The sequence below is a fragment of the Mesocricetus auratus genome, unplaced genomic scaffold (assembly GCF_017639785.1).
Source record: "Mesocricetus auratus isolate SY011 unplaced genomic scaffold, BCM_Maur_2.0 Super-Scaffold_6731, whole genome shotgun sequence".
Taxonomy (NCBI): Eukaryota; Metazoa; Chordata; class Mammalia; order Rodentia; family Cricetidae; genus Mesocricetus; species Mesocricetus auratus.
The window spans coordinates 1,305,719-1,329,605 of record NW_024429185.1 but is presented as its reverse complement, the minus strand read 5'-3'; the positions used below and the strand labels follow the sequence as shown (position 1 = coordinate 1,329,605).

The window sequence follows — 23,887 nt, the reverse complement described above, 5'->3', positions numbered from 1 at the left end:
AGGAAGCCAGAGAATGGGGGCGTGTCCTGTGCCGGCCTTCCCCACTCTCCGCCGCCCAGCAAGCCTGTCTCAGTCTTGCTGGCACCCAGACCACATCGGGTCTTTTTATATGCGTGCTGAATATTCTAACTCAGATCATAATGCTTGCACAGTAGGCTGAACCTTTTCCATCCCGTCCCCCATTTACACATGTGTTCGTTCATCTTTTGAGTGCCTTGGGAATCTGTGTGTGCCCTCAATGGACAACTTGCAGGAGGTTGGTTCTTTCCTTCCACCAATGGAACTCATGTTGAAAAGATTGGCAGCAAACGTCTTTACCTCCTGAGCCATTTGGGGGAGGCTCCTGTTTACTTTTTTAAAGCATTGTTTTTCTTGCCCCAGGCTAGTCTAGAACTCCTGGTCACCCCAGGCAACTCCCACCAGCCATGCTGATGCGGCTGTGAATTCATTTCAGACCGGAGCAGCTCAGGCCTTCTGGATTGCCCTTGCTGATGTCTCCTGGAGCTCTTTCTCGGGACACATCCCACCCTCCCCCAGACCTTGCTCCTCTCGAGAATCCATCCGTTTCTACAACGTGCACCCCAGAACCAGAATACATAAAGGAGGCCTTTGGAGAGACTGGGTGTGGATACCTCGGGTTTGGGAGGCTCAGGGTGGGGAGGTTTCCGAGCACACTCCGGGAGCCATGGGCTTTATTGATGCAGCAGCCCCAGGAAGGAACAGTGCCTCACGGGTGACGGGCGTTGCATGCCCTCGCCCTTCGGGCTGTGCAGGGAACCCGAGATCTCTGAGGAGGCTGGAGGAGCCCTCTGCGCTCTACCGCGGCCAGCTGTCGGGGGTCAAGCGGCGCAGGGAGGCCGCGGGCCGCAGCGGCTCCGCAAGGGGCCTGGCGAGGAGCAGAGGGTAGGGAAAGGACCTGGGGAAGTCGCCAGAGGCCCCGGTGGCCGGGGACAGCCGCTCGGACTTGATGCTGATCGGGGGCGTCGGAGGGGAGGCCACCCGGCTGGGGGGGCCCTCCTCACACAGGCTGCGGGCGCTGCTGCAGAGGAGGGAGGCAGGAAGGAGAGAGCTAGGCCGGGGATTCTGGGGTCTCCTCTATCGCACAGCCGCCCACCGCCCGGCCAGACAGGAGTCCCGACCGCCGGGGGCGCCCAACTCACCCGGGCCGGCTCGGGTCCACCGCGTCCCTCGTCAGGGGCCAGGGCGAGGGCTGCAGGGGGAGCGGAGCGGCGTCTCCGGGGGTGCAATCTGCCAGGAGAGGCTGGCTGAGGGGGGCTCCCGACAGGACCCCGGCCCTCCCCACGCCCGCACTCGGGGCTGGGGCGAGGGACCCAGCGGGCGGGCAGGCGGGACGGGGCGGGCGCGGGCGCACCTGTGGGGCCTGCGGGCAGGAAGGCGAAGCTCCCCGGGGCGGGACCCGGGGCGCCGGGGCTCTGCAGGCCGCTGTACAGGCTCCTCTGGGGGACCGCAAGGACAGAAGGGGGTGTGAGCGCCTCCTCCCTCCCTCCCTCTCCTCCTCCCGGCCCTTCCTTCTCCACCCCGCTCTCACCGAGGCGCCCAGGCCCCCGCGGGCCCCAGCCAGGCCGGCGGGTAGCTCTGGCCTCCGCCCGTCAGCCGCCAGGTACAGGGGTGGGGGAGTCTTGCCGGCGAGGTGGCTCGCAGAGAAGATGGGGTGTCCCGGGCCTGGGGGCAGAGGGACGGCGGTCACCGGCGAGGCCGGAGCCGGGACCCTCGCGGCCCCCCACCCCGCACCGCGCTGCTCGCAGAGCTCACCCGGGGGTCGGAAGTGGGGCGGGCGGCTGTGGACAGGCGGGGCCTCCCCCGGCCCGCTGGGGTCGAGCGGGACTCGGTACGACAGCTCCGGGACCGACGTCGCAGGGGCCACGGGCTGCGGACACAGGTGTGGGGGCGTGGGCGGAGGGTGGCTCGCCGCCCAGGCCGAGACCGGGGCCGCCCGGGGAAGCGCGGCGGGGCATCTGCTGAGCTCCCCGCCGCCCCTCACGCCGCCCTCTGGGTTCAGCCTCAGACTCGAGTTTGGGGGCCCAGGGGCTGGGCAGGGACCGGGAGCTCCCTTACGTAGAGCAGAGGCCGGGGCGCGGCCGGGGCGCCCCCCAGCGTCCTCAGCAGCTTCTCTCCGGGCCCCTCCGGCCCCTCCTCCGCCTCCCCGTCCGGGCCCACGCGCCTCCTCTTCAGCGTCTGTGGGAACAGCGGGCGACAGGCGGGGCTCAGCCGTGTCACCGACTCCCGGAGCCCGGGGCCAGGCCGCCCGCAGGGATCCGCGCCAGGCGCTGCCAGGGGGCCCGGGACTGCAAGCGCGGTGAGTCCCGGCGGCGGCCCGGGCTCCCGGTACCTGCAGAATGTCGGCGTTGGTGCGGCTCTCGTGCGGCTCGCTGTACTCCGTATACTTGAGCAGCACGCGGTCCATGTCGCTGCTCGCGTACTGGAAGAGGCGCTGCGCGCTGTTGAAGATGATGAGCGCGATGTCGCAGTCACACAGCACGCTCAGCTCGTAAGCCTTCTTCATCAGCCCGAACTTGCGCTTGGTGAACGTCACCTGCGCCGCAGGGCCAGACGGGGTGTGGGGCGCGGGGGCGGCAAAGCAGGGAGTCCCTGAGGGACTGCGGGGTGAGCCGCGCTCCCGCCTCTCTGCTTCGTCGCCATCTGAACCTGGGAAACTCCTCTGCGTGTTTGCGGCGCCACCCTTCAGGTGTCCAGTTCTCTCCTGAGAACACTGGCCCCGAAGCAGAACCCACGCTTTCTGTCTCTGACTCCCCAAAGTGGCCTCGCCTGGCTGGGCCCCTGCCCGGAAATGTCACTTCCCCCGGGAACTCACCTGCCTGTTCCTTTGATCTAGAATGCGGGAGATCTGGATTTTTTTCCTCCCCATCGTGCCTGGCTGTCCCGCGTGCCTGTTCTGAGAGAAGGAGGGAGGGAGTGGAAGATGGCCAACAGTACCCAGCTTCTGTCCTGCCCGCTTCAAGCCCCTGAAACACAAACGGGAGAGCCAGATGACAGAAGGCAGGCCGGCCACTTAACCCGGACTGTCTTTACTGGCCACCCGCTGGGCATACTGCATGCGCGACAAATGCACCTCCACGTTCCTGCACCCAGGAAGCCAGGGCAGGAAGAAGATGGTTTCCAGGCCAAGCTCAGCTCCACCTGGCAGACGGAGGACAGTCTGGGATACACCACGTACTCAAATGGAAAGGTCACGAGGAGGTGCTCTGGGCAGTGGACACAGACATGGAGGCTCACCCACGACTGTGTGTTTGCGTGGCGCGGGGCACAGCCTTGAACATGAGTGGAGACACGCCCCCTCTGTCCGCCACACTGGCCCTGCAGATGGAGCTCAGGCACTTGGGTGGGCAGCAGGTGTCTGTCAGCTGAGTTACCTCAGCCACTCTTCTTTAAATTTGTTTTGTTGAGCCTGACATTGGTGGTGCATGCCTTTAATCCCAGCACTCGGCAGGAGGCAGGTGGATCTCGAATTCGAGGCCAGCCTGATCTACAGAGCGAGTTCCAGGATGGGCTCCAAAACAATACATAGAAACCCTGTACTGAAAACAAAAAAATAAAAAATAAATAAAAATTGTTTTGTTGAGATAGGCTCTGTCCATGTAGCCCTGCTGCCCTGGAACTTGCAATGTAGACCAGGCTGGCCCCAAATTCACAGAGATCGCCTACTTCTGCCTCTAGAGTATGGGACTTAAAGGTGTGCGCCACCACATCCGCTCTTTTCTTCCTTTAATTTATTTGATTTTGCATGATTAAATGGCATTTAGTGTGTTTTCCTATACTGTGTAATCATCACCTTAGTTTAATTCCAGAACATTCTGTGGTCAAGGCAGCAGTGCGGTTGCTCCTGCTCCCTTCCCCTTCCCCATGTCCCCTCTATTTCCTGGCTCTGTGGGTGTCCCTATGTTCTGGACATCTTCACACACAGGGTCACACCATCTGGGCCTGGGGGCTGCCCACTTCTCATTCTGGAACCTGGAGAATGTTCTGAGACATGGTTTTGCTAAGTAGTCCAGGCTGTCCCAAAACTTAAAATCCCCATCTCAGCCTACATGGCACCTGTAGAACTGCTTGGCTGTGTTTTTTCTGCATGGACTTCTGGAAAAGTCACCCCGGCAGACCTGGGGACTCCACCAAAGGGTCCACATGGGGACTTGGGAAGTCCCTGGCCTCCATGGTAGAGACCCTGGGTTTCCCTGACTTCCAGGGGTTCTAGATGCATCTGGGCTATGGTGGGAACACATCTCAAATAAAGAAAACAAGATAAGGGGCTGGAGAGATGGATCAGAGGTTAAGAACACTGGCTGCTCTTCCAGAGGTCCTGAGTTCAATTCCCAGCAACCACATGGTGGCTGACAGGCATCTATAATGAGATCTGCTCCCTCTTCTGGCCTGCAGGCATACATGGAGGCAGAGTGTTGTATAATAAATAAATAAAATCTTTTAAAAAAAAGAAAACAAGATAAAATTTCTGAGCTGGGTATGGCCAGCACTTGGGGGTTGAGGCAGGAGGATTGCTGGAGTCTAGGAGCTCTAGACGAGTCTAGGCTTCATTGTAGGATTGTCCCCAAAGCAGGGAGGCTAGGAAGATGTCATGGCTGGTGAAAAGCTTGCTGTGAGTGTGAGGACCCGAGTCCCACCCCCAGCAGCACTGGAGGAGAGGACAGGTCTGCAGCCCCAGCAGCACTGGAGGAGAGGACAGGTCTGCAGCCCCAGCAGCACTGGAGGAGAGGACAGGTCTGCAGCCCTCGCACTGGGAGGCAGAGGAAGGCAGGTGGCGGCTCCAGGTCGAAGGAGCAAGCTCGGGTTAGTGCACACAATGTCGCACAGCTGTAATGTGGGGTCTAGGGAGAAAGCCCCAGGGGTAAGAAAGAGATCTGGCTTCACAAGAGTGAGAACCTGAGTTTGAATCTCAGGACTCCCTTGAATTCTGGGTGCTCAGATATAACCCCAATGCTGAGAATGGCGGCACAGGAGGAGCACTGTGGGCGGGGATTGGTGGCCATGAGCCTAGATCCAGGTTTGTGAGAGGCCTTGTCTGAAGAGAGTAATGTGGCAAGTGACAGAGCGGGACACCCAGTGTCCTCTGCACAAGTACACACACACACACACACACACACACACACAGATAACACACACACTCACACAGATAACACATGCACACACACAGATAAAACACACACACAGATAACACATGCACACACAGATACACACAAACACACCACACACACAGATACACACACACACAGATACACACAAACACACCACACACACAGATACATACACACAGATACACACACACAGATACACACACACAGATACACACACAGATACACACAAGACCACAAAGCAATAGGCCATGACATCAGCCTCCAGATGCACAAAGAAGAGAGCTCGGCCCCCACCGGCTGAGGGCACTACACCCTGCACACAAGTCTGGGCTCCCAGAGATTCAGACCAGGGAGGCTGAAGGGTGGGCCTGGAACACGTGCCTTAGAGACAGAGAAGTAACTGGCCATTCTCAAATGATCTGAGCTGTTTTTGTTTTCTCTTTTCTTTTCTTTTTTTTTTTTTTTAGGAGACAAGGTTTTTGTAGCCCAGGCTGGCCTCAAACTCACTGTAGCCAAAGCAGGCACCGTGTGGGGTCAGGTAGCTCTGCAGCCCTTCCATAACACAGAGTTACCTATTGCCACAGGGAGATGAGACAGACAGGGGGCCTTACCCCCTTGGGGACAGTCCCCTCTGCCAACTCTGGAGCCATACAACCTCTCTCGACTCACAAGTGGCTGAGGCTTCCAGTCAGCGGTCACTCCAGGGTCACGGGCCTGCATCCACCTCCCAGGAGGGTTGGGTTAGCTCGCCCTCGGCGTCCACCTGCTGTCTTGAGAGTTGGGTTGGGTGACATAGCATGCCCAGTGCTCCTAAGAGCATGAGACAGGAGGTCTCAAATCGCTCTTCACACCTGTGATCCTAGCAATAGGGAGGCTGAAGCAGCAGGATTTCTGAGAGTTCTGGGCCAGCCTGGGCTACAGAGTGAGTTGTTGCATCAATGAAACAAAGACCAGTGAGATACTCTGTTTCTGAGCTGGACTCACTCCTGTCAGCATACTAGCGCTCCAGGGGCTGAGGCAAGGGACGTCTTGAGCTTTGGTGCTCCCCGCTGGTCAGACCTACAAGACCTACAATAGAGGGACTCGGTCTTAAAAAAAAATATATGGTAGCACACACCTGTCATCTCAGCACTGAGTAAATGGAGGCAGACGATTAGGAGTTCAAGGCCAGCCTCAGCTGAATAGGGAGTCTGATGCTAGCCTGGGCTACATGAAACCCTGTTTCCCTTCCATAAAAAGAAAAGGGCCGGGCGTTGGTGGCGCACGCCTTTAATCCCAGCGCTCGGGAGGCAGAGGCAGGCGGATCTCTGTGAGTTCGAGGCCAGCCTGGTCTACAAAGCGAGTTCCAGGACAGTCTCCAAAACAATACAGAGAAACCCTGTCTCGAAAAACAAAACAAAACAAAACAAAAAAAAAAAAAAAAAAAAAAAAAAAGAAAAGGAAATCTGGATCCATTGAGCTAGTCATGGCTACTTCCTAGTCCGCAATCCAAGTGGCCTGGCTGTGGCTCCCATTTTTCTAGGAGTCCTGCATACCTAGCAGTGAGGAATACTCTAGCTGGCATAGGTGAGATCCTGTGGGCTAGCCTCTACCCTCTCTGAGCTGGTTGGGTCTGCAAGTCAAGTCCAAGAAGCAGATCAGGAACAGCAGGCCCCACTGCAGCTTCTCTTACTAAATTTAACCCCCTTGCTAGTTTTACCCTTAGCTGGAGTCGGCCTTTCCCAGGGCTGGGATACGTGGTCAGAACCCAGGCAGGTTCCTGGAGGCTGAAGAGGGCCCTGGACCGGAGGTTCTCCCCGCCAACATGATTCCGGAATGCCCCCAACCTGGGGTCTTGTGAGAGCCAGGCCAGGCTTGGACCTGAGTCTTAGAAGATCGAGGGCAGCTCCCTCTGACCTTGGGATGAAGGCAGGGACAACGGTGAAGGGAGGACTGAGGACAGGGTGCCGGTAGCAGGGATGCAGGGGCTCTCTCTGGACAGAGACCTGAGTGCCGGCAAAGGGAAGTGAGCTCGTAGCAGAAAGGACAGTAGGTTCAAACGCCCTGACGTGGGAGGGCAGCTGGAACCCGGGCAGGGCTGGGGGCCTCTGCCGCAAGCACACAGGTGACTTTGGTCCATCACTGAGGGCAGAGAGGGAGTTGTGGAGAAACAGGCTTTTATTTTCATTTCTTGAGAGGCTGTCCTGGATCTCACTCTGTAGACCAGGCTGGCCTCGAACTCACAGAGATCTGCCTGCCTCTGCCTCCTCGGTGCTGGAATCAATGTGTGCTGCCATGCCCAGGTTGGTCTGCAGTTCTGAGGATGCCCTTGAACCTTTGTCTTCCTGCCTCCACGTCCTGAGTGTTTTGTGTGTCTTCATGTGTGTGCTGGGAACTGAACCCAAGTCCTCTGGAAGTGTTCTTACCTGGAAACTCTCTTCAACCCCTAATTTAAAAAATTTTTAATATGTGTTGGTAATTTGGGTTTTTGTGTCAGAGGGTGTCACTGCTAGACATGCTGACCTTGAACTCACAGACAGGTGTCTGCCTGCCCCAGTCTCCCAGAGGTGGGATTAAAGGCATGTGCCACCCCCAGCCTGTGCATGAGCGCATTTGCCTTCATGGCACATATGTGCCGGATTCCCCTGCATGGCTGTTACAGATGATTGTGAGCTGCCACGTGCATGCTGGGAACCAAATCAGAACCTCTTCCAGAGCACCCAGGGGCTCTTAATCTCTGTGCTCTCTCTCCAGTCCTAACTTTAAAAAGTTATTTATTTTGTGGGGACATGTGTGTCACAGAATGTGGGAGCTCAGAGGACAACTTGCAGGAGTCAAGTCTTTCTTTCTACATGTGGGTCCCAAGGGCTGGACTCAGGTCATCAGGATGGTGACAAATATTTGTACCCACTGAATTATCTCCCCAGCTCCAATATTAATTAATTAATTCTTTAATTTTAAGAAATGGTCGCCGGGCGTTGGTGGCGCACACCTTTAATCCCAGCACTCGGGAGTCAGAGGCAGGCAGATCTCTGTGAGTTTGAGGCCAGCCTGGTCTACAGAGCGAGTTCCAGGGCAGCCTCCAAAACCACAGAGAAACCCTGTCTCGAAAAGCCAAACCAAAAAAAAAAAAAAAAAAAAAAAAAAAAAAAGGCCTCATTATGCAGCCCTGGCTGGCCTAGAATTTGCTATATAGATCAGAATAGCCTTGATTTCACAGAGATCCCCCTGCCTCTGCTCCCGAGTGCTGGGGTAAGGGCACAACTGCCACTCCTGGCTGTTTAGTCTTTTTTTTTTTTTTTTTTTGAGACAAGGTCTAGGTTGGCTTGAACTCTTGATCCCCTTGCCTTGGGCTGCAAAGTGCTGGAAGGACACTCAGACTCCCACGGGGAGACGAGGTTGGGGTGGGGGTGGGGCTCTGACCCGGCATGAGGGCCTGAGTTGAAATCCCAGCACCCATGTAAGAAATCAAGGATGTACCCCATGCCCCCTGTGTGTAGGTGAGGGAGGGAGGTGCCCCACCTTGACCTCTGGCCTTCACACAACACCCTTGAAAGAGCTGAGATGGAGCCCCAGCTTCCCTGCACACTTCCTCTTAGACTTCCCCACCCGACACCCTGCCCAGAAATACACGAGAGAATGCAAATCCCCACTGCCTCAGCACGGGTTGGAGACCTGTGTAGCCCAGGTGTGAAGGCCCAGAGGAGTGCGGAGGCGGCCACCACGGCTGGGCAGATCTATTTGTACTTCCATGCAAATTACCCAGCCACAGATTGACCCCAAAGCCTCCGCTCCAGATGTTGGGGTGATCGGAATGTGGGGAGCGGGCAGCCGTTATGAGTATGTCGGGCATATGAGGAGGCTGAGACTGGGCAGACGACCTCCTGGTGCTGTGTGGCCAGGAAGGAGCTGTTCGGCGGGGCAAGTGATGAGGCCAAGATCATCCAAGGCTACACAGGCACTTGCAGGCCAGCCTGGGCTACGTGAGACCCCCACCTCAAAAATAAATAATCAAGCAACTGATAGGAAATTAAAAAATAAACTAGAATGCCTGCACTGGCTCATGGCGGTCACGGGGACCGCATCCATCCAGGGCAGAGTAGTCACCGGGAGAGTGGGCCTGGAGGGGAAAGAAGCCCTGTGCAGCAGTTCGCCTCAGAGTAGGACAGATGGGGACTCCAGGGGCTGGCATGACACATGACTTGGGTGGGTCAAGGGTCAGAGTCTCAGGTCTGACCACTGAGTGGAGGGTTGCTGGGGAAATTAGAGTCTGTGACAGGCAGGAGGTGAGGCAGGAGGATTACGTTCAGTAGAGCCAGTGCAGAGACCCTGAGGAGGGAAAGCAAGGGGTCCACACCTGCTGTTCCAGCAGAGTCAGACACAAGGTGGCCCAGTGGATGAGAGCTCCCAGTGCCCACCTGAGGAGCTGAGGGTGAGCATGGGACCCACACAGTGTCTTCTGCCCTCCACACACTGGTTGTTGCACGCACACACACAAATTAATGATTGTTAATTGTTGTTTTAAAGGCAGGGTCTCACTATACAGCCCTGATGGAACTCATTACATGAACCAGGCTGGCCTGAACTCAGAGGTCCACCTTCCTCTACCTCCCTCATGCTGGTATTGAAGGGGTATGACACCACACCTAGCTATGGATATCACTAAAAAAAAAAGATTTATTTACCTATTATGTATACAGTATTCTGCCATAAGTGGGTACCAGACTGCATTACAGATGGTTGTGAGCCACCATTTGGCTGTTGGGAATTGAACTCAAGACCTCTAGAAGAGCAGCCAGTGCTCTTAACCTCTGAGCCATCCCTCCAACCCCCTGTAATTTTTTTATTAAAATAAAATAAAAGCCAGGCAGTGGTGGTGTACGCCTTTAATCCCAGCACTCGTGAGGGAGAGGCAGGCGGATCTCTGTGAGTTTGAAACCAGACTGGTCTACAAGAGCTAGTTCTAGGACAGGCTCCAAAGCCCACAGTGAAACCCTGTCTCGAAAAACCAAAAATAAATTAATTAAAAAAAATTTAAAAAACATGGGCACACACACAACCTTTAGTCAGATAGGAACTGTGGTTAGAAAAGCAATACAAAAACTCTCCAAAGGTCTTACAAACCACAAATCACCTCCCTAGCTTGGAGAGGCCTCTGGGTTCCTAGGTGATGGAAATGAGGATGACTAGGAAGGATCCCACCTTCCAGGAACCTTTAGCTCTTACCCAAATGAAGCCACGGTTCCCACCCCCAAATGACAACAGCCAAATTTGGACCTCGGGATGTTGAGTGCCAGGCCACATCCAGTCTCCCACTTGCTCCCCCGCGATGGGCTGCACAGGGACCCACAGCCCAGCGCGAGCAGAGAAAGCAGAAGTGAGAGGCAGGTGGGAGCCAGGCCCGCGGGACACGCGGCCTCACGCAACCCGGTCTGCGGTTTCATCACCTGCTCCCAGGACTCCTCATTACCAGGACAGGAAGCGCCCCCTGGAAAACTGGGACCCCTCCCCGCCCTCTCCTGGGGGCCGAGCCGCTGAGAGTGACCCCAGCTGCCCATCTCCCCAGCAGCAGTCAGCGACGCCCCCTCCGCACAGGGTGGGGCCTGAAGGGCGGGGGGCCGGGGGAGCGGGGTCTCGGCCACCGCAGCTCTGATCTGAGCACCTGCCAGGCTGAACAGGTGTGTGTGACCAGGACACACACTCACACACACACATACACACACACTCACACACAGACACACACTCACACACAGACACACACACACTCACACACACACAGACAGACAGACAGACACACACACACACACACACACACACACACACACACACACACACACACACACGCACGCAGTAGCCACAGCTTCATCACCAAAACAGGGAGACAGGGTTAATCTGGACTGCCTGAGGGTGCCTGGCTGCCTACTCCTTTCAGATGACTTCTGGGTCACCTCTCCTCAGCTTCTGGGCAGAGGACAGACCAGTGCTGGCTGGAGACAGGCTTGGACAGAACGGGGGGGGGGGGGACACCCACCCGCACCTGGAGATACATAACAATGCAGCCCCCACACACTCCAGGGTCCTGCCCACAAGTCTTCAAAGGGTGTTGCCCTGGAGCTCAGGAGGTGAGGCAAGAGCATTGCTCTCTGTTCAAAGCCAACTTGGCTAAATAGTGAGTTTCTGGGTAGCCTGGGCTACAGGGAAATCACATCTCACAAAACATATCCCTGAATCCACACAGCTCTGCAAACATTAACTCCCACACAAGACCTGCTCCTGCTACAGAACATCCAAGAAGTGTCAGGCCTGAGAAGTGTGCGGCCTCCACCATCCAGACTGCCACAGACCCAGCCAGTCCCCTCAGACACACAGGGAGACCCCTAAACACTCACCAGCCCCGACATGTCGACCTGTAAACCCATGCTGGTCCCCTTGACACGCAAGCTCCCCTAGACACTGGCGGCCCTGTCCCTGTGGGGCCCCTGCCCTGCTTCCCTGCTGAGGTGGGTGCTCAGCATTTAGCTTGAGGTGCTGAGACATCTGAGGGGATGAGGAAGTCTCATTTCCAGAATTCTAGGGAGGTCCCCAGGGTCCCTGTGTCCACGGTTCCTCTAGTGCCTCTGAGGGAACAGCTACGACCTCTGATCTGCCCAAGGTGGGGGCACAGATGGTGAATTAAGTGGGACAACACCGTGTCAGGAGCCATGGTGGCCACTGGCTAGCTGTCCAGAGCTGGGTCAAGGTCTAACAAATGCTATTCAAGTTGCTTTTCCCTGTTGGGCTGAAGCTCTGTTGACATGCAGGGTCTGGTGTGTGGCAGGCTAGCCCCCTTCTTCAGTCCCATTCCTAGTCCTCAGTCTCCCTTTAAAGACCTCATCGCACACAACACAGACCTGAGACCACAGATGCCTGTGGTCAACGTCAGACCCTGTTCTGCAAGACATTCTCATCCAGTTGGTAGTGCTTTCCCAGCACACATGAAGCCTGGATTCCATCCCCGTCACCGCACGGAAACAGGCATGGTGGCGCACACCTGTAATCCCAGCACTAAAATGTTCAAAGACATCAACTACACAATGAGTTCAAAGTCAGTCTGGGCTATGTGAGACCCTATATTAAAACAAGACACACTTGGTGTGTGGGCCTATTCCCAGCACTGTGAGGCAGAGGCAGGCAGACCTTTGCGTTCAGGGCCAGCCTGGTCTACAGACAGTCCTGGCCAGCCAAGGCTACAGAGTAAGACCTGTCTGAAAACAACAAGAATGAAAAACAAAACAAAAATCCCTACACATAGGATAAAAATCAGTTCTAACAGAGACAGAAGGGGTGTTGGGGGAGAGGTGTTTGAGGAGAGGACTCAGTGCGGAAGGGGTTTACTCATATGGACCCGGGTTTGATCCCCAGACCACACAAGCCAGGCCAACTCTGAGGACTTGATGGCTAGGTTAGCCAGCCTTGCCAAACGGCAAGTTCCATGTTCAGTGAGAGACCGTCTCAAAAGGAAACAGTCAGGTACCCATAGGTGTGATTACCCAGCTGGTAAGGGCCACTGCCCAGGAGCAGGAACAGACCCACGCCCTGAGCCTGACACTGCGCCCCACATCAGGGGTGCTGTAGGCCTCAGACATGTCCCTTGAGCCTCCACAGTGACTGCAGGGACAGCTCAAGATTTCCCTCTTTAGTCCACAGAAAGGTCTTCCCTTGGGAATTGGTCCCCAGAGGCCCAGGCCTCCCTGCTTGGGAAATTAACACATCTGTCAGCACTGGGCGGAAGGGACTCTGCCCACAGCTTCAAAAGCCCCAAGACATACTAGCTAGAAACCTGAGATGAGGTGTGGGGACATCCTGTGTCCTGCTCTGTATGCCCAGAAACGTCAGGGGCACCCAGGCTAGGGGTGGATAAACAATGGGTCCCCTCTGGTCCTCGACAGCAGACAGATAACTGTCTCTGCCAGGTCTGTGTGGAAGGAATGGAAACAACAGCTTGGTCTGGGGACTTGCTCCTGTCTTCCAGCAAATGGAGGGAGGAGGACCAGGAGGCTAGCCTCAGCTGCATAGTGAGTTTGAGGGTGGCCCGGGCTGCCTAAGAGCCTATCCACAGAAGGAGGGACAGAGGGCCAGCCTGCCTGGTGGACAGCAGCCCCAGTGCAGAGGGCAGAGGGAGGCGATGATGAAGCCTGCTCCTAACCAGGACACCTGGGTGTCTTGCCATCTGCCATGGGGGAAGCCCACGCTGCCAGGCTGCAGACAGTGCAGGGCAGGGAGCAGAGCACTAGGGGATGGGTTATGCTGACTCAGGATTCTCAGACTTAGTGGCTGTGGTGGGGAGAAGGTTCTGGGGCAGGAAGCCTAGGCGGCACACAACACCAGGAGCTGTGGTCTGAACACCAGGGCTTCGGGTTGGGAAAGATGAGACAAGCTTGAGCCCACAGCTGGGTCACCAGGGCTAACCACCCTCTTTGCCCCCTTCTCGCCCCTCATCGTGACCTGGGGTAAACTAAGATCTTAAAGAGGATGAGTCGGGGGTGAGCGGCCTCTCCCCCGCCCTTCTGCTTAGAAACAGCTTACAATATCCATTATGATTGAACACCTACTGTTTACCCACTGACACATGACCCAACTCACACAAACAGCCCGGCTACTGAGAGACAGGGTCCTCCTAATCAGAGGAAGTGGGCTTCCCCTCAGGGCTGGATGGCAAGACTCCCCGATTCCCAATTAAGAACAGGCTTGGGTTGAAGCATCAGTTGGCCACACTCCAAACTGGAAAGTGGGCTTGCTATTGTCATCCCGAAACCAAAATCCAGATCTCAGACTGGGTATGTCAGGACAGACACACATGTCCCTGGCAAAGCCAGGTATGGTGGCACATGCCTGTCATCCCAGCTCTGAAATGCAGAAGGATAGAGTTTAAGGTCATCCTTAACTACATAGCAACCGTGAGGCCAGCCTGAGATACTAAGATTGTCTCAAACAAAACAAAACAACAACCCCCAAACAAACAAAACAACAAACCAGGAAGCCAGCCAGGCAATGGTGGCCAATGTTTTTAATTCCAACACTCGGGAGGCAGAGTCAGGTGGATCTCTGTGAGTTCAAAGCCAGCCTGGTCTACAGAATGAGTTCCAGGACAGCCAGGGCTACAAAGAGAAACACTGTCTCAGAAAAACAACAAAATAAAACAAACCCCTAGGAAACCAAGTTTGGGCTCAACTTGCCTTGCTGTGGTCACAAAGGCAGAGAAGAGGAGCTCCTTACTAAGGGTGGGTGGCAGAGGCTAGGTCTCCCTGCCTGCCATAGCTTCTGTTCTCTCAAGGGCCTGGGGATGGTTGTGAGTCCCATCTTTCTCAAGGGCTCTGGGTGTCACCACCCGGCCTTAGGGTCCTTTCCTCTGAAATCCAGCACCATAAGCTGGGCCTGGTGCACGCACCTGTCATCCCAGCACTGAGGAGGTGGAAACAGGAACATCAGGAGTTCAAAGCCAGCCTGGGCAGGCGACACCCTGGCTCAAAGGACAAATTCTTCTGCTGGAGATGCTCTGGGGTTCAGAGAGTTTAGTGCTCTTGCAGAGGACCAAGCCTGGTTCCCAGCACCTGCAGCAAGTGGCTCACTCCAGCTCTAGGGGATCCAATCCAGCTGTTCAGAGGTCTCCTCTCCCTGTCCCATATATAGCAATTAAAGTAATAAAAGTAAACCCTTAAAACATTAAAAAGAGAGGAATCCAAACCAGCTTCCAGGTGGCCCCCAGCCTTAGGTCTCCCAAAATTCTGTCCCCTTGAGGACAAGTTTTGTTCCTCTCTTCATCTAGGGAGTGGGTGAGAGGCCCAGTCTGGAAGGGGCAAGTCCGCTTTTCAGAGGCCCTGCAACCTTCCCAAGCAAACAGAAAACGCGGGCCCTTCTAAATGAAGTAGGTGTCCCACCCCTCTCCGTGCCTGGGAGGGGACTTGCACACACTCCTGGCCACCTCAGATCCTCACTGGTGGATTTTAGTCAAGCGTTCTCCCCAGTCCCTGCCCACTGAGGGCTCTCTTGAACCTGGGTTTGTTCGTATCAACAGTCAGATTTCCTGTACCCAGCCCCATAGGGCCACAGTCCTCAATTTCCCTAGTAAGGACTCCCGGGCAAGCAGGTGGAGGCCTAGACTGTCTGACCTCTGTCCGCATCTAGGGCTGGGGATGGGTCACTGGTATCTACACTCTGGAGATAGAGAGGCAGAGAACTGTCTCAGAGGTTTGTGAGTTTCCAGGAAAACACAGGCATGGGGCAGGGATGACCCCTTGGTCCTGTCTTCTGGGAAAACGTAGGCAATGGATGTCAAGTGGTGTGCACCCTAGGACAGAGGTGTCTCGGCTCAGAGACAACTTCATCACAGAGCCCAAGCTTCAAACACAGCCTAGTGTAGGGACACACCTGTAGTGTAGGGATCCCACATTTTGGAAACTGAGGTAGAAGGACTGATGATAGCTGGAGGCTAGTCTGGGCTACCACAACCTCTCAATCCCCCTCTACCCAAAACAAAGAAAGTCACAAACACAACCATCAGAGGGGACCGTGGCTCTTGGGAGACCAAAGACAGACTGCCATGAGTTCTAGGTTAAAGTTAGCCTGAGATACGGGGGGTGTCGGGTGTGTGTGTGTGTGTGTGTGTGTGCACGCCAAGGCCTTTGTCTGACTTAGGGAGTACTATGTAGACCACGCTGGCCTGGAAAGATCTGCCTGTTTCTACCTTACTGGGATTAAATCATGCACTACCAAGCATGGCTACATAGACTTCTAGGCCAACCTGGGCTATCGAGTGAGACCGTCTCCCAAACTCCCAAAGAAACCCTCAAAACAATGGAGTGTGGTCACACTTGAGATTCCAGGATTTGAACACCCAAGGAAGGAGAGTTTGAGGCTGCCCTGAGCTACATAGTGAATTCTAGACCAGCCTGTACTACATAGTAAAATCCTGTCTCAAACTCCCTCTTCTCAAGGGGAGAAAACCTCCAACAGTTGAGTGTGGTCACGCTGGTGATCCCAGTACTCTGGAGACTGAGGCTGGCCTGCGCGCTACACAGTAACTTCCAGACTAGCTTGGGCTAGACCACCGAGACCCTCCACAACAAACACCCCTGAAGCCCAGGTCCCCTATCTCTCAGGCAGCGCGCACACACACCGCCCTCGGCACCCACCCGCGCCCAGAGCCGCGCACACCTCTGCAGTCCCGGAGTCCGTCCGCCGACCGCACCTGCTGAGCCCCAAGTCCAGGCGCCGACTGCAGCCGCAGCTCTGAGCTCTGCTCCCGCCCGGCCCCAGACGCCTTCCCGCGCAGCCCCGCCCCCGGGAGATGATTGGATGGAGGTGGAGTCATTTGCATAGGGGCGGGTACTTGGGCGTGTCCTGGCTCCTAAGCCCTCGGAACTCAGAGGGACTAGAGAAGATGTTGGGATCCAAAGTCATGAAGACTAGAAAAACAGGGCTTGCAGTGCATGCCTATTATGCTAGTACTCGGGAGGCTGAGGCAGGAGGACTACCGCTACTTCCAGGCCAGGTCTACAGAGTTCCAGGACACCTAGGGCTTTACAGAGAAACCCTGTCTGGAATTACAACAACAAACAAATAAAAAACATTAGAGGAGGTTGGAGAGATGGTTCAGTGGCTGAGAGCACTGACTGCTCTTCCAGAGGATCCATGTTCAATTCCCAGCACCCACATGGCAGCTCACAACTGCAGGCAAAACACGAACGCACATAAAATAAAAATAAATTATTAGAAAGAAAATGTTGCCGGGGGTCCAGTCAAAAACCACTAAATATGGTGCACAGAGGTGAATCCCCACTGCTTGAAGGGTGGAAGGGAAGAGTCCCTGCCAAGCTGTCCTCTGATGTCCCTATGCGGTGGCGCACACCCTGTTCCCACATACATACACAGTGATTTTTTTTCTTTTTCTTTTTGGTTTTTTGAGACAGGGTTTCTCTGTATTGTTTTGGAGCCTGTCCTGGAACTCGCTCTGTAGACCAGGCTGGCCTCAAACTCACAGAAACCTGCAGCCTCTGCCTCCTGAGTGCTGGGATTAAAGGCGTGCACCATCAACGCCTGGCATAAATATGATTTTTTAAAAAGCAGGCAAGGTTGCATGCAAACAACTGGGTTTCTCCTTGAGGATTCAGTGCTCCTGGACTTCACTGTGACTCTGACCTTAATTAGGACCATCCACCTTAGCAGGAGTGGAGTAGAGTTGCCAGCTGGTTTGGTGACAGCCTGTCCTACCAACTACTGCAGCCAGGTTCTGGCCAGTGTGGCATACACAGAGATCAAGGACATCCTGGGCAATTCTGAGGATCTGCCTCTAAATAAAGAAATAAGTTGGACCAGGTGGCTCACGTCTGTAAGCCCAGGAAGTCAGGAGGCTGAGACACCTGTGTAACTGGAACCCTGCAGTTTCGGCACAACCCTGCCGACACCCCGACTTTTTCACTCTTGTAACCCAGGCTCAGAGCAGTCCCCTTGCCTCACCCTCTGAGCATTTGGGTGATAGCAGTAAACCACTTCCCACAGCCATGAACTTTCTCTTCACTCAAAAACCGAAAGCTTCGTGCTGTGCTGAAGGTGGGTCCCCAGCCTGGCCCAGTTGCTCACTCCACATCCACAGGTGTTCCCAGGACACACCGAGTTCCGGGCCAGCCTGGGGGCTTCTGTCTGGGCTCTGAGACTGAAGAACGAGGCTCTTGTAGACGAAGGAGCCTGGGGAGTCCCGGCCCCCAGGGCCCGCTGTTTACCTGGCCACCTCCCCCTGGCTCTGATGCAACCCTCAGGCTCTGGTTACGTGAGGGCATGAGGGCGGCAGCTGCAGCAGGGCTGAGCAAGGGGCACAGGGGGCGCCACCCGCCCACACAAAGCCACGCCCCCTTACCCACTGAGGCTTGCCCCGCTGCCCTGGACCCTTTCAGTCCTATCACTTTCAATGTCCCTGGAGGGGCCATCAAGTCACCATGTCTAGCTATTCAGGTGACGGCGTACACGAGTGACTGGAGCGAAGGATAAGGTCAAAGCCAAGGCTTTTTGCTTCTTGGGTTTTTGTTTGTTTAGTTGGTTGGTTTTTCGAGACAGCGTTTCTCTGTGTAGCTTTGGAGGCTGTCCTGGCACTCGCTCTGTAGACCAGGCTGGCCTCGATCCTCCTGCCTCTGCCTCCCGAGTGCTGGCTTGCACTGCCACCAAGCTCCAAGCTGTTGCTTCTTGGGTTTCTCTCTCTCTCTCTCTCTCTCTCTCTCTCTCTCTCTCTCTCTCTCTCTCTCTCTCTCTCTCTCTCTCTCTCTGTCTGGAACAATCCCTTGTAAGGAGCCAAAATTGGCTTCAAACTATGTAATAATAACAGCCATGAGCCTGATATGGTGACAAATGCTTTGAACACAGCACTCAGGAGGCAGACAGATCTCTGAGTTCTGAAGCAGGGTGGTCTACAGAGTGAGATCCAGCACAGTCAGGGTTACAGAGACCTTGTGTTGGAAACAAAGCAAACCAACCAAAAGAGGAAACCCTAGACTTCTGATCCTCCTGCTTCGAATGCTGGGATGTCAGGTATGAGCCCGTCTGCCTGGCTGTTTGAGATGGCCCCGCTCTGCAGGTTTGGTTGGCTGCACCCAAGCAGTGCCATGATGGCAGGCATGAGCCACCACACCCAGCAGAAAGGTCTGGAAGCTTCCAGGGCCCACTTACCCTGTGGTTAGAAAGCCCCACTCCTGTGCAGAGCTTCTGTGTGACCGCTGGTCACTTACCTCTCTGTGCCTCTCTGCTATAGAAAATGCAGGGACAAAAGTCACGGGTTCGGGGGAACCATTTCTGGTGTTCTTCCCATCCTCTCTGTTTGAGAATCTCCTCCCCAACTCCACCCACGAAATGCTGGTGGACCGCATGCTACACTCCCACTGGGGTGCATGCTGACACCAAAGACTGTTTACACAGGTCTTAAGGCCTGCAGACCCTGGAGACAGTCTGTGAAGAGGAGGGGGCAGAGCCACATTTGGGACACACACAGGTCTGCTTGTGGAGAGAGGGTTTCCAGGAAGTTAGGGGTTAGGGGCAGGAAAAGCAGGAAAGAAAGGCTGACTTGGAGCAGGGAGCAAACCGAGAGCCAGAGGGGCTGTAGAATGGCCCAGTTTAAGAGTACTCTGTCTTGCTGGGCGGTGGTGGCGCATGCCTTTAATCCCAGCACTCGGGAGGCAGAGGCAAGCGGATATCTGTGAGTTCGAGGCCAGGCTGGACCGACAGCCTCCAAAACAGAGAAACCCTGTCTCGTAAAAACCAAAAAAAAAAAAAAAAAAAAAAGAGTACTCTGTCCCTGCGGGGGGGGGGGCTGACCAGTTCCCAGCACTCACATGGGGGCTCACAGCCAACCTTAACTCTAGCTCCAGGGAATCCAGCGCCTCTTCTGACCTCGGTAGAGACCTGTACTCCTGAATACCCACACACATATGCAAAACTAAAAATAAAGTAAATCTCTAAAGTATATAAAAAGCCTCATTTGGACTTGACAGTGAAATATTACAAAGCTAGCATAGCTGGCCTGGTAGTGCTGGGCTGTGATCTCAGCACAAAGGATGGACAGGGTCTTAAGCTCATGGTCAGCCTGGGTTACATAGAAAGAACCTGTCTAAAAAGAAATACATTCAAGATCTGTGAGATGTCCCGTGGGTAAAGGTGTTAGCTGCCCAACCAGGAGACCTGAGTTTGATCCCCGTGGTGGAAGGGTGCCCTGGGCTGTCCTCTGACCTGTGCCGTGATGTTAATGCACCCCTCCCCAGTAAAATAAATGTAAAAGAAGTTTTAAAAGCCATAAGCACAGACCACTATGGGTTCCCTTTTGGCCCTGACAGGCCTGGAGCCTATTTCTCACTCAAGGTCAGCCCCTTCCAGGTTACTCCTAGTCCAGGATTGCTATTCCTTCTCGGATACCCCATGGCACAGAAAGGTCACCACCTGTCTCCAAGTGACTGTGGGGAGGGAAGGCTGTGAGCTTTGGTTGGAGCAGTGTGGAAACTGATGTAAGGCTTGCTGAGTGGCCAGGTGTTGGTGGCGCAAAGACTTTAATCCCAGCACTGGGGAGTCAGAGGCAGGTGGATCTCTGTGAGTTTGAGGTCAGTCTGGTCTACACAGCAAGTTCCAAGACAGCCTCCAAAGTCACAGAGAAACCCTGTCTCAGGGGGAAAAAAAAAGAAAAAGGCTTGCTGAGTGCCCTGGTCCCTTGAAGGTTCAGCTCACTTTCAAAGGAGCAGGAGCCTTTGCCAGGTTTGCGGGGGCAGCACTATGCATACCCACCAAGACTCTGCTCTGGGAGGGGGGTGCAAATGAGATGTAAATTAACCATGTTCCTGGGCGGCCTAGGCAACAGGTGCTGAGGTGGGGACAGACCAGTCCTGCCCTGGAACCTCTGAAAGGTGACAGCTGCCAGGTGAGGGGGCATCCAGGGCCTGGGGGTGTCAAGGAGCCCTGGAAGCACCCAGGCCCATCCCCTAAAGTTCAGAGCACCCAGTTGTTTCAGTGGCTGAGTCCTGGGGATGCTTCTTACATTTAGTAGCATGTGCATCTACGGAAGCAGGTGTGTGTGGGTGTTGCTGGGGCCACAAGCTTTGTCCACATGCCTGGCTTTAATAATGCGGGTGCTGATGCCTGAACTTGGGTCCTCAGGGTTGTGAGGCAAGTACTTAGGTGACTAACATGTCTGGCTGGCACACAGCTGGGTTTGGTGACCCCTCCTGTACGTGGCTTATCTGGGGTCTTAGGCAGGCTGTGATATACTGTTCCTGCTTTGGCAATGTTTTGGTTGGAATTTGTGGGGTTTTTATTGTAGTTGTTTGTTTGGTGTACATGTGATTCTGGGGATGGAACCCAGGCCCAGTTGTAGGCCCATCGTGACCAGGGGATGGGAGCGAGTGGCCAAGTCAGGGACTCAGGTCCTGCCCTGGATGCAGGTGGTAGACAATTATCAGTGGCTCCCAAGAGGCTAGACAGGGAGATGTGTCCACCCCGACCTCAGAGAAGCCAGCACTGAAGCACTCGTCAGAGGCAGGGTCAGGGTCTGTTCTTCAGCTATGTGACATGAAGTAGGTCATGTAACCCCATCACGAAAGAACAATTTCTGAACATTCAATGTATATTCACCAAGATTGCCCTGGGGTGCTGCTGGAAATGATCTTGGTTCATGGTGGGGGTAGGCAATTATGGCTGAGCTAGGATATACCAGACACTGGCCACCTTACTAGCTGTTCAGTGTGGTGTCCAAGGGCCTGCTTCTGAAAGGCCAGGGGTGGAGGTGGGGGCGGGGAGCTAAGGGTCAGAAAGCCAGGATCTGAACCCTGGCCCCTGCAGGCAGGGCAGTAGCTGAGGCGGGCTGTCTCACCACCAAGCCAGTTCCTCTTCTAGACTGTTGAAGGTCGTGGGTCTAGACAGGCAGTGAGGATCTGATCCCATGAAGGCCACTGGTGATCTGAGGACAGTGGCTTTGGGGGACACGGGTGGCAATCCCAGGGAGATGAAGAAGTCTGTAGAGCTGAAACTGGGATCCAGAGGAGCCCAGGACACCACCAGGTGAGCAGAACAGGGGACACGTGCTCAGACATGGGCTGGGGCAGCAATGAGGGGTGTCCAGACACGGGCTGGGGCAGCAATGAGGGGTGTCCAGACATGGGCTGGGGCAGCAATGAGGGGTGCCCAAGTGTGAACTGGGCATGGGGTAAGAGCACACCAGGACTGACAGGATCCCAGTGCGCACACCTGAGAGCCCTTCTAGCATCGGGTCCTCCCAGAGGCCCCATGCGACTCTCGAGTGAAGAACTGCCCTTCTCCTGTGGTGGGGGTGACAGCTGGTGAGTGCCCAGAAACCTGGCACTGGCAAGCTGAGACACTCGGTGATTGGTACCCAATAAGAACTGATTGGTACCCAATAAGTTCTTGCTACACAAGGAGCTTAAGCAATGCTGACAGTACAGGTGAGGTGCCTAATTAATGACCGGTGACCTCACCACCCAATCAGTGGTCTCTTACTGTACTGCCCAGGAAGTGTACTCTGCTGCCTCTGGGCTCTGGGGCTGTGAGGCAGTCCCTACACACCCACTGGGCCTGCACAGCAGAGGATGGTCAGTACCAGTGGGGGCCATGGATGAGCCCCTCTGCTTGAGGTGGTGAGGGAACCCAGGACCCCCACCACCACCCCGCAACACAGCAACAGGCCAAGGCCAGAGGAAGCACCCAACTGTGTGCAGCGTAAAGCAGCATCAGGGGCTGGCGAGTTTACAGTATTGCAAGAGCTGGTGAGTTTACAGTATTGTAAGGACTGGTGAGTTTACAGTATTGTAAGGACTGGTCAGTATACAGTAAGGGCTGGTGAGTTTACAGTATTGTAAGGACTGGTGAGTTTACAGTATTGTAAGGGCTGGTGAGTTTACAGTATTGTAAGGGCTGGTGAGTTTACAGTATTGTAAGGACTGGTGAGTTTACAGTATTGTAAGAGCTGGTGAGTTTACAGTATTGTAAGGACTGGTGAGTTTACAGTATTGTAAGGACTGGTCAGTATACAGTAAGGGCTGGTGAGTTTACAGTATTGTAAGGACTGGTGAGTTTACAGTATTGTAAGGACTGGTCAGTATACAGTAAGGGCTGGTGAGTTTACAGTATTGTAAGGGCTGGTCAGTATACAGTAAGGGCTGGTGAGTTTACAGTATTGTAAGGGCTGGTCAGTATACAGTAAGGGCTGGTGAGTTTACAGTATTGTAAGGGCTGGTAGTTTACAGTATTGGAGGCTGGCGAGTTTACAGTATTGGAAGGGCTGGTGAGTTTACAGTATTGGAGGCTGGTGAGTTTACAGAATTGGAGGCTGGTGAGTTTACAGTATTGGAGGCTGGCGAGTTTACAGTATTGGAAGGGCTGGTGAGTTTACAGTATTGGAGGCTGGTGAGTTTACAGAATTGGAGGCTGGTGAGTTTACAGTATTGGAGGCTGGTGAGTTTACAGTATTGGAGGCTGGTGAGTTTACAGTATTGGAGGCTGGTGAGTTTACAGTATTGGAGGCTGGTGAGTTTACAGTATTGGAAGGGCTGGTGAATTTACAGTATTGGAGGCTGGTCAGTATACAGTATTGGAAGGGTTAGGATTTTGGATGTTTCTCTCTTGCATGGACACAGCTGTCACTGACCACGTGGCTTCAGCTGGATGAGCCATGTTTACATGGCTGAAGACCACATGACAGCTGAGTGGTCAGGGCATGAGAGGCAGGCCTCCACCTCAGGAGGGAGAGGAGGCACAAGAGGCGTGAACAGCAGAGATTCAGAGTAGGACCCTCCAAGACAATCCCCCAGTACCCATCCCAGAAGAGCAGCTAGGGAACCCAACAGTTGGGCAGCAGGTCCCTGCAGGGACACAAGGACACGGCTTAGCTCAGCAGAGTGGCAGCCTCTGCACTGACCTGGTGGAGAAGCTGGTGGCCCAGAGAGTCTTCTGGGGTCAGGGTCAGGCCACAGGAGGGGACGGAACAAACCATTTGGGACGCAGGAGACTGATGGCTCAGCTCAGCTGTGCTGGCTGGCGGTTGCAGTCACACCCTGGTCCCCGCAAGGCCATGGCCTGAGTTCTTGGATCTGCTCTAAGGGTGGGTTAGTACCTACTCCAGAGGCCAGGCCAGGCTTCCTGGACAGATGGGGCTGCAGATGCAGGAGTGGCGAGGAGGGGTCTGTGGTGCTTTCTACAGTGGCTCCTCTCGTTCCAGCAACAGGCCAGAGTTGGTGGAGGCCAGCTAAAGACGCTGACAGCGG

At 54.9% G+C, this 23,887-nt stretch overlaps 1 protein-coding gene across 3 annotated transcripts; it reads right to left on the bottom strand.

Annotated features, from left to right (window-relative positions):
- Nucleotides 1-313: 313 nt before the first annotated feature.
- Nucleotides 314-16,361, bottom strand: LOC101835728 (myocyte-specific enhancer factor 2B). 3 transcript variants are annotated; one of them, XM_021223046.2, is made up of 9 exons: nucleotides 16,299-16,361; nucleotides 2,834-2,914; nucleotides 2,351-2,554; nucleotides 2,077-2,196; nucleotides 1,774-1,888; nucleotides 1,550-1,683; nucleotides 1,373-1,457; nucleotides 1,161-1,248; nucleotides 314-1,039 (listed from the first exon to the last, which is right to left on the bottom strand). In XM_021223046.2, the coding sequence occupies exons 2-9, from the start codon at nucleotides 2,885-2,887 to the stop codon at nucleotides 817-819; spliced, it is 1,023 nt and encodes a 340-aa protein (XP_021078705.1). In that variant the 5' UTR covers nucleotides 2,888-2,914; nucleotides 16,299-16,361; the 3' UTR covers nucleotides 314-816. The 3 variants fall into 3 exon arrangements, with proteins under 3 accessions (XP_021078705.1, XP_021078706.1, XP_005086199.3); XM_021223047.2 differs by lacking the exon at nucleotides 16,299-16,361 and adding an exon at nucleotides 3,256-3,507; XM_005086142.4 differs by lacking the exon at nucleotides 16,299-16,361 and having other exon boundaries at nucleotides 314-1,036; nucleotides 2,834-3,509.
- Between the last annotated feature and the right edge of the window lie 7,526 nt (nucleotides 16,362-23,887).

What these genes read in the sequence shown, in the direction of transcription:
- LOC101835728 (XM_021223046.2), bottom strand. Translation starts at nt 2,887, where the DNA reads ATGGGGAGGAAAAAAATCCAGATCTCCCGCATTCTAGATCAAAGGAAC. An exon ending in TAGATCAAAGGAACAGGCAG is followed by an intron (nt 2,555 to 2,833) that starts GTGAGTTCCCGG and finishes CCTGCGGCGCAG; the next exon opens with GTGACGTTCACCAAGCGCAA. An exon ending in GTGGACCCGAGCCGGCCCGG is followed by an intron (nt 1,040 to 1,160) that starts GTGAGTTGGGCG and finishes CCTCCTCTGCAG; the next exon opens with CAGCGCCCGCAGCCTGTGTG.